Source organism: Eutrema salsugineum, unplaced genomic scaffold (genome assembly GCF_000478725.1).
Source record: "Eutrema salsugineum unplaced genomic scaffold, Eutsalg1_0 scaffold_15, whole genome shotgun sequence".
NCBI classification, from domain to species: domain Eukaryota; kingdom Viridiplantae; phylum Streptophyta; class Magnoliopsida; order Brassicales; family Brassicaceae; genus Eutrema; species Eutrema salsugineum.
Genome location: NW_006256867.1, coordinates 2,433,662 through 2,442,200, shown reverse-complemented (window position 1 = coordinate 2,442,200; position 8,539 = coordinate 2,433,662). Strand labels below are relative to the sequence as shown.

At 33.6% G+C, this 8,539-nt stretch overlaps 2 protein-coding genes across 3 annotated transcripts; both read right to left on the bottom strand.

Moving 5' to 3' along the window:
- Positions 1-2,621: 2,621 nt before the first annotated feature.
- LOC18021948 (probable small nuclear ribonucleoprotein G) lies at positions 2,622-3,764 on the bottom strand. Its single transcript, XM_006404822.2, has 4 exons — positions 3,614-3,764; positions 3,492-3,514; positions 2,967-3,088; positions 2,622-2,878 (listed from the first exon to the last, which is right to left on the bottom strand). The coding sequence occupies exons 1-4, from the start codon at positions 3,646-3,648 to the stop codon at positions 2,816-2,818; spliced, it is 243 nt and encodes an 80-aa protein (XP_006404885.1). The 5' UTR covers positions 3,649-3,764; the 3' UTR covers positions 2,622-2,815.
- A 200-nt stretch (positions 3,765-3,964) lies between these two features.
- On the bottom strand, positions 3,965-5,436 carry LOC18021947 (tetratricopeptide repeat protein 1). Of its 2 annotated transcripts, none has more exons than XM_006404820.2 (5): positions 5,134-5,436; positions 4,749-4,931; positions 4,530-4,656; positions 4,326-4,439; positions 3,965-4,216 (listed from the first exon to the last, which is right to left on the bottom strand). In XM_006404820.2, exons 1-5 carry the CDS (start codon positions 5,386-5,388, stop codon positions 4,101-4,103), a joined length of 795 nt encoding a protein of 264 aa, XP_006404883.1. In that variant the 5' UTR covers positions 5,389-5,436; the 3' UTR covers positions 3,965-4,100. The 2 variants fall into 2 exon arrangements, with proteins under 2 accessions (XP_006404883.1, XP_006404882.1); XM_006404819.2 differs by having other exon boundaries at positions 4,749-4,928.
- Positions 5,437-8,539: the final 3,103 nt, after the last annotated feature.

Genomic DNA, 8,539 nt, shown 5'->3' with positions numbered 1-8,539 from the left:
CAGCATCTTCCGTGCGGTACTTCTTGTCTAGAGAATCCCATAGTTCTTTAGACGTCTCAACATTGCTATACACATTGAAAAGTGCATCAGCAAGCGACTCTGAATGTATCCTTTGCACAAGAAGTCCCCGTGTTCCCATGCTAACTTGCTCGCAAGTGCATAAGCATCATCATTATCTGATGAGAGAATAGGTTTCTCTTCACGGGTGTATTTTTCCAGCTTTAGTGTGGCCAGATAGACGAACATCTTCTTCTGCCACATCTTAAAGTTGCTGCCATCGAATTTGTCGGGAAGGACAGCTACTGGAGTTACAGCTGGCATCTGAACCGATTGATACTGTCCAGTGACCGCAGTTTGGACAGTAGCAGAGATCGGAGGTGGGATAGCCACGGTCACTGGTGGGAAAGTCCCAAACTGGATCTGTTCAGTCCCAAAAAGGATCTGTTCAGTCCCAACAGTGGTAGTCTGATCAACTGAGGAGACATTGAGAGTTTTGTTTTCCATTTCTGAAAAGAAACACAATCCGCAGATTAGAAATGATTTTAAGAAGTATACAAAATTTAAAATATAATATGTATACTAATCACACTTTTCAGAGTAGAAACGAATTTAAGAAATTCAATTTAAAATATTATATGATATTTAAAAAAAAAATCCAACTCAAATCGCTATCATGTAAGATCGATAAGCACCACAACCATGCGGTTTTTTTTTATTTTATTTCAAACCTCCAATGAGAGTTCGATCACAGGTGGGTTACGATTAGAGATGGAGAGCAATAAAAAAAAACGTTTAAAGAAAAATACTCGTATCCAATCCGTTCAATGTTTGTAGAACAAGAACGGATTCAAAGAGTTAAGTGTGTATAACCATAAATATTGAACACTAAGAAATAGCAATTGAAATACGAGTTTTAAAAAATAAACGTTAAGGAAAATATAAACGAATGGAGGCGAGAGTATGATCTCTTTCTTTAACTCTTTGAATTGCCCGTAGTGCGACGGGTTTCTGTAATTCAAGAGTCGCAGGATACAACCAAACTTATCCGTTTTCAACAGCACTAAGAAACACAGATCTAAACGAACTATAATTCTACTATACTCTCGGTAGAAGACTTACGAAAAATAAAAGAGAGAGAGGGAGACTGTTGAGAGAATTTCTGAGAGGAAAAATGAGAGGTGTAAAAACTAAAAAATGAGAGAAAAGTCGTGTATATATAGCGGAGGAAGAGACTTGAGCAGTCTCAAAAAATCCCAAGAAATCCGCTAGTCAACACGAATCTCGGCCATAAATTTAGCGTAGTCAAAGGCGAGAAATCAGCAATCTGTGATTAATCACAATCTGATACGTTTTTAAAGGGATAATGAATATCCAATATTCTCTTTAACTGAATCAAAACATATACAGAAAGTCAACATAAAACGTTGACCAAAACGCCCATAAAAATATGGCCCTAAAAAAATACTCGGCTTAGGCCCATTCGACCAACACGACCAACACGACCCACCCCCGGCTTGGCGGCAGCGGTGCGCACGTGGAACTTATTCTTTTCTCTCTCACATGTTTTGAACATGTATAAAGCATATCTTAATATATACTACAGATTTTCCCACTAATCCACCGATGTGGGACAAAACCACTTACATCACACTTCATTTCATCTTCAACCTTAATGGGCTCAATAATTTTGGCCCAACAAAAACAACTTACTACACAGATTGCAGAGAGATTTTGATACCTGATGAATGTATTTGTATATTTGAAGAAAGAAACGTTCCCCAAATTACATGTTCGTGTTCTGAAACAAACCACTCATCTTGTTCTTGTCCTGAAGAGAAATCGCACAGAGACATTGTAAAGCTTAATACTTTCCTCGTGTAATCCAAATTTTCTCAATATATGTTTTAAGTATTGAAGAATCAGGAGAATCAGAGAAACCTGGAAACGCATAGATGGAAGAGGAAGTATATTGTAAGCAGTGATGATGAGACGACGGAGCTTGGCCATGTGTCGAGCGGTCTCTTCCTTTCTCGCTCCTTGATTCGCCATTCTTAATCGCCTGGGTTATTTTCCGGCGAAGCAGACGGTATTGTTCATCGGTTTCGCTTCCGACAATTAACACTGATCTTTTGGTATTTTCAAAGTTCCCCTTATCTTTCCGTTTTTTTGGTAAACTACGTTTGCGCTTTTGTTTTTGCCCAAATCTTTTGTACCTTCGAATCTGCCCCCAATCTTCTATATTTTACAAAACAACCTCAGACATTTGCGTCTTGCGTGCATACTTTACCAAAGCAGCACAAATTTTGGTATTTACAAATACAATACCTCACGATGTTTTATTATCTATAAAATTACACTGAATAATTTAGTAACTTCAAAACTGGCCAACATCTTCTGCCTTTACAAAAGCACCCCAAAACATTCGGTAGTAACAAAAATTCGCATTTCTTTTGTAGTTTACAAACCTATCAATTCTTTCGTATGATTCAAGTTCTGTTATTAACCAAAGTAATCATAGCTACAATATTCTAAATCTGCCCAAGATATTTCGGTACATATCATCAAAGAAACAACAACGTTAGGTATTTTCAAAAGTTCCCCAAATTAATGCTCAAGAAAGATAAAAAAGAAATTCGCCTATCCATCACATTCCTTGGGGTTCATCGCAATCTTTTAGTACAAGAAAGAGTATTCATGAAGACTTCTTACTGGATCAGTTCATAATAACAGCGAATCTACCACCCAGTTTCTCAAACAGAGCATAAAAACTAGTCCTTAGTACAAAAGAGGTGATTACTGATGCATATAACCGGAGCTAAGAAGATCTACCCACTGGTTCAAGAGCTTCAACGGTGACAATGCTGTTTCCTCTAATCACCTGGACCAGACCAAAACAAACATCAATATAGGAGCAACAAATGATTGAAGACAAAAGATATTCTCGTACATAATATCAAAAGACTTACCACCATCCCAATGTCTGTTTTGTCATTACCGTTCACCTCCACGGTGTTATCCACAACGAGATTCATGAACTGGTCGAAACCACGAAGAGTTCCAACAACCATCCGGTTTGCATTAAGTTTGACTGCATTTAAAATACCAATTGATCAGCTTCAGGACCCCAAAAGAAGGTGATAAACTGATGATGAAGAATACTTATCCTAGTCTTTGTCAAAGTAAAATCAGAATAAGAGTCAAGAAATCTATACTCCAGGAACATGGCAAACACACCAACAGTACGAAATTTGTTCAAGTAAACCAAAATCTTGAGAATCAGACCAAATTTATTCAATGTATACATTATGTAACAATTAGCAGCTTTAGAAAAAGGATTCCTAATAGGAAAATATTGCTCAGAGACACATTATCTTGCTCCTCTCTCTCTCTATCCACAGCGATATGAGTGAAAGTTGCAATCAATTCAAATTTCAAAGAAGATTAGATCAAAACCCTAAATCGATAAGCGAGAATGAAGAGATTGAACTTACTTTGGAGTTTCTTATCCATGTACCTGCATCCGACGACAAAACAACAAACAAAAAAAATCAGGAACGCGAAGATATGAAAACAGAATCAAAACAAAGACAAAATACTCAGAAGAAAGACTTACTTCTTGAGATCCGGAGGCTGACCTGAACGACTCATAGTTGCAGAATCGAAATCGAGCTTAGGGTTTTAGTTTCTCGGCCAGAAGAAGAACGAGTTTGCACTGCGCACAGAGACTTGCGAAAAAAACCTAAAGTTTCGGTTTTTGGAAGTCTAGAAGAGCTTTTGTCTTCGTTGTTTTGCTCCACCCGTAAGCCCAATCATGTTTTTAAAGCCCAATAACTTTAAAGCCCAATCATGTTTTTAAAGCCCAATAACTTTAAAAGCCCAATCATATAAGTTTCATCACAATTCACAAAGAAAGAACCCTTCTTTTTTTTTTATTGACATCCAAAGAAACTAAGAAAGAACCATTCAAAAGGGGAAAATTTTCTTCACCGTAACAAAGAATTTACAGAAGCATAACAATGCAGCTTTCAACAACAAAACGAACTTGATATTACCACGATGAACATGAAATGGTTGATGCAGAAACATGAGAATGTGGTTGACTAATTTTGGAAAGAAAAAGAGTAAGAGCCAGTGTTTGGATCTTTAACAGCCTTGAAGTTGTCTACACTCATCCCAAATTTACCCAAGATCGAGTTCCCCATCTCCTTCAACTTTGCTGTAAAAATCACAAAAGAAAAACATAATTTTACATCGTCAAGGATTGGATCAAGACTCAAGAATCAATAATACTCTTAATCAGAAACATAAACAACAAGGTCTTTTACCTATGGCTTCTTCTTTCATCTTTTCTCGCTTTTCAGCCGCCAAGGGTTCCAAACGCCGAATCCCTTTTCTAGCCTGATCGTTTGAAGGGTCTAGTTCTAATATCTTCTTCAAGTCTGTAATATGTAGAGAGTAACAAGCATCATCGATCTCCTCTTCAACAAGAGAATAATGAGAAAACTGTGAAATGCGTGCCAAAGACTCACCTGTGAGGGCTTCTTCAAAGTGTTCAAGCTTCTCATGAGCTTCTGCTCGACGGACAAAAGCTTTGGTGTAATTTGGATTCAGCTCTATTGCTTTTGTGCATTCCTTGATTGCTTCTTCATATTTCCCCTGTGAAAACATTACAGAGATCACATCAGCAAATCTTGACTATTACTAAATAACAAAAGAATCTAATATCATTGCTAAAAGAAGATACTAACCAATTTGAGATAACATATAGCTCTGTTTGAATGGCAAATTGATCGAAGCTCCAAAGATTCAGGAAAATCCTGAGCAACCTGTAGAGCAAGCTCATATTTTGATAATGCATCTTCGTAAAGACCATTACCAAATAGTTTATTTCCTTCCACTTTAGCTTCATTTGCGTCTTCCAAGTCTTTCTTCTTCCGACCAAAAAAACAAGTGTAGAAGTTATAAATGTTAACAAATGATATAGATTCAAGCTAAATCAATTAGAATTGAAATCGAATTCATATGGAAATCGAAAACTATGCTACTAAGCTCGAAAAACATTGAAGAAAAGTCAGATATCAGTAGCCATTACTCGATCGAAATTACAGAGAGACGACTATGTAGATTTTGTACCTGTTTTGATCGGCAATCGCTGATGGCATCTTGCGATTCCTTGTTCGATACAGCGACTTGTTCCCTAACACTACTTTCATCTTCTTCTTCGTTATCGCTCATTTCACGTTCGCTGGCAGTTTCGAATCCATCGGAATCATCTCCGCCGGCAAATTTCGCCTCCGTTGCTTCGGGCTGCGACGAGGAATCACGCGACGGATTTGGTTCTTCTTTAACGGAGATTTCTTCATCGCTCTCGCTTTCGATCAACACCATCTTCAAACTCACTCAGGATCTTAGCAAATTCAACGATTGAGATCGACCGACGATTTAGCTTCATAAATCAGAATCCTATATGCGCTTTCCCTAAAAACGGGCCGTCTCGTTGGTTTTTAGATACTACAAGGCCCAGTATCGGCCCACACATGTTTTTCCTTTTACTCATTCTCTGCAACTTGAATCTTTTAATGCCATTTAGATTTAGGGGTCGTGTATAAACTTATTGATTTCATTCTCATAAATTGAAGTTATACCTTTAGACATGTGATTTTTAGTTATGTATATAACTGAAGTTTGGACTTTTATAGTTTTATGTAAGCAAAGATGTTCCCGTGCTATGCACGTAAGTATATATGAAAAAAAAACCAGAAAACAAATTAGGGAAAAAGTAAAACAACACTTCAATTTAATAATCAAATCAAATCATTAATCTATAATTAAATATTGTTATTATTGGTAGATCAGAAAACATCAAACTAGGGGAAAAAAAACAACATTTAACTAAAAATAAAATCTAAAACATAAGGTAAAACATAGGAAAAGCATAAAGGAAAATATAGATGTAATTGAGCTACATCATTCTTCCATAACTAAATAAGGAATATTGAGAGCAATGAATGTTCCCTGTAAGTAATCCAAATAAAGCTTCAGAATTTCACTTTCGTTGAGATCCATCGAATATTTTATAGTATTCCAACCATCACCGAAATAAAATTTATCATCGTCAGCACATCTCAGAGTAACTGTGTACTCATCGCCTTTGTAGTTAGTGTCGGGATCTGCTTCCGCCAGGTCGAGGACTTTCACTTCGATGCCGTTTTTTAAAGTCTCATCTGTAACGTCTTCCATCTTCTTGAGAACAGACATTATTTATCTTTTCGGTAGTTTCATATTACCAGTAATATCACTTTTTGATAGCTTCTTTGATATGATCATAGCCGGGTCTATAGGAAACTCACAATAATAATTCATCTTGCTAAAATTTTTTTAATGGAAGATGGTTTTGAAAGTAGAAGAATGCTTTGTAAATTTCTCTGTCTTCTTATGTGTGTATATATATAGGAGGCCTACCATACGAAGAAAGAAAAAATACATAAAAAAAGAAAGTCTTCCATTAATATTATTGGAATTGTCTAAATCTCTAGTTTTTCTTTAATACTCCCAAAATTGAAATGGGAAGAAAATCATTTACTTTTTTTTTTAACAACTAGCAGTATTTAAAACAAAATATCTTCCATTACCATTATAGAAATCTTCATGTTCAACAATTTTTATTTTTAATAGTTAAAGTCTAAATCTTTAGTTTTCCCTTAATACTCCCACAATTGAAATGGGAAGAAGATCATTTACCTTTTTTTAATAACTAGCAAAATTAAAACAAAATCACAGAGAATTAGAAATCTTCCATTAACATTATAAAAACTGACAATTTTTTTTCATAGTTAAAGTTTAAATCTTTATTTTTTCCTTAATACTCCCAAAATTGAAATAGGAAAAGCAGTATTTAACTTGAGAAGGAAGCTTGCTTTCAGTAATAACTAGAAGTAAGTACGTACGCAACATGCTTAGATTTTTTTTAAATAATGTTTGAATTTTAGTTTTAATTTAAATTTTTTGGTTATTTTTGGACGATAATATATATGTTGCAAAAGATTAAAAAAATGTATTCAATTTATCATATGATTTGTAACAAATAATTATTCAAATATAAATTTTTAAAAGATTTATGTTATTAAATTAGTGATTTGTTAATAAACTTTCAAATCTACTATTATTAAAAACTAGGTATTTAGCCCGCAATTTGCGCGGGCCAAAAGTTTTAAAAACAAAAAAATAAAAATTAATGCTATAAATTGAAAATAATTAAAACAACTATTTAAAACATAAAAAATCAAAATAAAGTTAACTAAAAAATAAACAAAATTCAAAATTAATTACTTAAAAAATACTTTATAACTGAATAGTCCACAAACTAATTTAATTAAGATAAATTCTAGTTTTTCGTTTCCTATTTTTTCCTCTTCATTATTTATTTTCTTTCTTCTTCATCATTTTTTCCTTATTCTTCTTTTGTCCATATTTTTTCTTGTTTTTTTTTCATGTCTTATTCTTCATTTTTTTTCTTCTTCCCATATTTCTTATTCAAATTTATCATTCACATCTTTTTTTTTATTATTTAACATATTCGTCTTCTTCGTCTTCTTTTTTTTTTACGGTTTATTTTTTTTCTCCTTATAATTTTTTTTCATATTACGTACTCTTCATACTTTTTATGACTCTATATCTTTTGAGATTGAGAAAAAAGATAAATACACATTTCAAACTTAAAACTCTCTTTAAAAGTGTGTTATATTTATTGTTAGATAAGAAAACTGCATTAACTTTTGTAGTTTGCTCCTTTTGAACAATCAAAACTGTTTCGGGGTAATCAACTTTAAAAAAGTGCTTAGACATATATACCAAAAAAAGAAATTCTCAAAATTTCTTAATTATGCTAATAACAGAAATATCAAAAATTAAACAAATATCAAAATAAGACTTTAAGTAAAATGGAGTCTCCACAAAAGGGTTGTGACATTTTCACGGTCCCAAGATTTGCAGATTTTTGTATATAATTTATCATCGATTTCTTTCACATTGTTGCGCTAGAATATTTATTTGTTACCATATTAAATAATTTTTAAAAATAAAGAAAATTACAAAATTAGATGGAATTGAATCCTTCCAACATACAAACTTAAGAAAACTTAGAGTTTTAGCTACTTAAACATAAATTTTACATCTTTTGTGAAACTTAAGCAAGAGAAACTTTAATCTGATCCAAAAACAACATTTTATAATTAACAGTTCAAACTCAACTGGAAACACATGAGGTGAAAGCACTCCACACGAAAAATATTTCAGTCGGAGAAACGTGCAAAAGATCAAAGTACAAATAGTTACCTTTTTTCTCATGTCTTTGCCCATAAATAAAATAAAGGAACCAGAAACCAATATCAAAAAATATCCCAACACTGGACATAAGTGACAAAACACACACAAAGCCCATTCAAATAAAGTATTGTTCGAATAAAAAATAGTAATTTTGTTCATGTATCATCATTATTATCAATAGAACTAACTTTGAGAGTAAGAATATGCCAGATAG

Coding starts and splice junctions, on each gene's coding strand:
- LOC18021948 (XM_006404822.2), bottom strand. CDS start 3,648: ATGAGTCGTTCAGGTCAGCCTCCGGATCTCAAGAA. Junction 3,089..3,491: donor CATGGATAAGAAACTCCAAA/GTAAGTTCAATC, acceptor TTTTAAATGCAG/TCAAACTTAATGCAAACCGG. Junction 2,879..2,966: donor AAACAGACATTGGGATGGTG/GTAAGTCTTTTG, acceptor GGTCTGGTCCAG/GTGATTAGAGGAAACAGCAT.
- LOC18021947 (XM_006404820.2), bottom strand. CDS start 5,388: ATGGTGTTGATCGAAAGCGAGAGCGATGAAGAAATCTCCGTTAAAGAA. Junction 4,440..4,529: donor CTTTGAAGAAGCCCTCACAG/GTGAGTCTTTGG, acceptor TACATATTACAG/ACTTGAAGAAGATATTAGAA. Junction 4,217..4,325: donor GATGAAAGAAGAAGCCATAG/GTAAAAGACCTT, acceptor TGATTTTTACAG/CAAAGTTGAAGGAGATGGGG.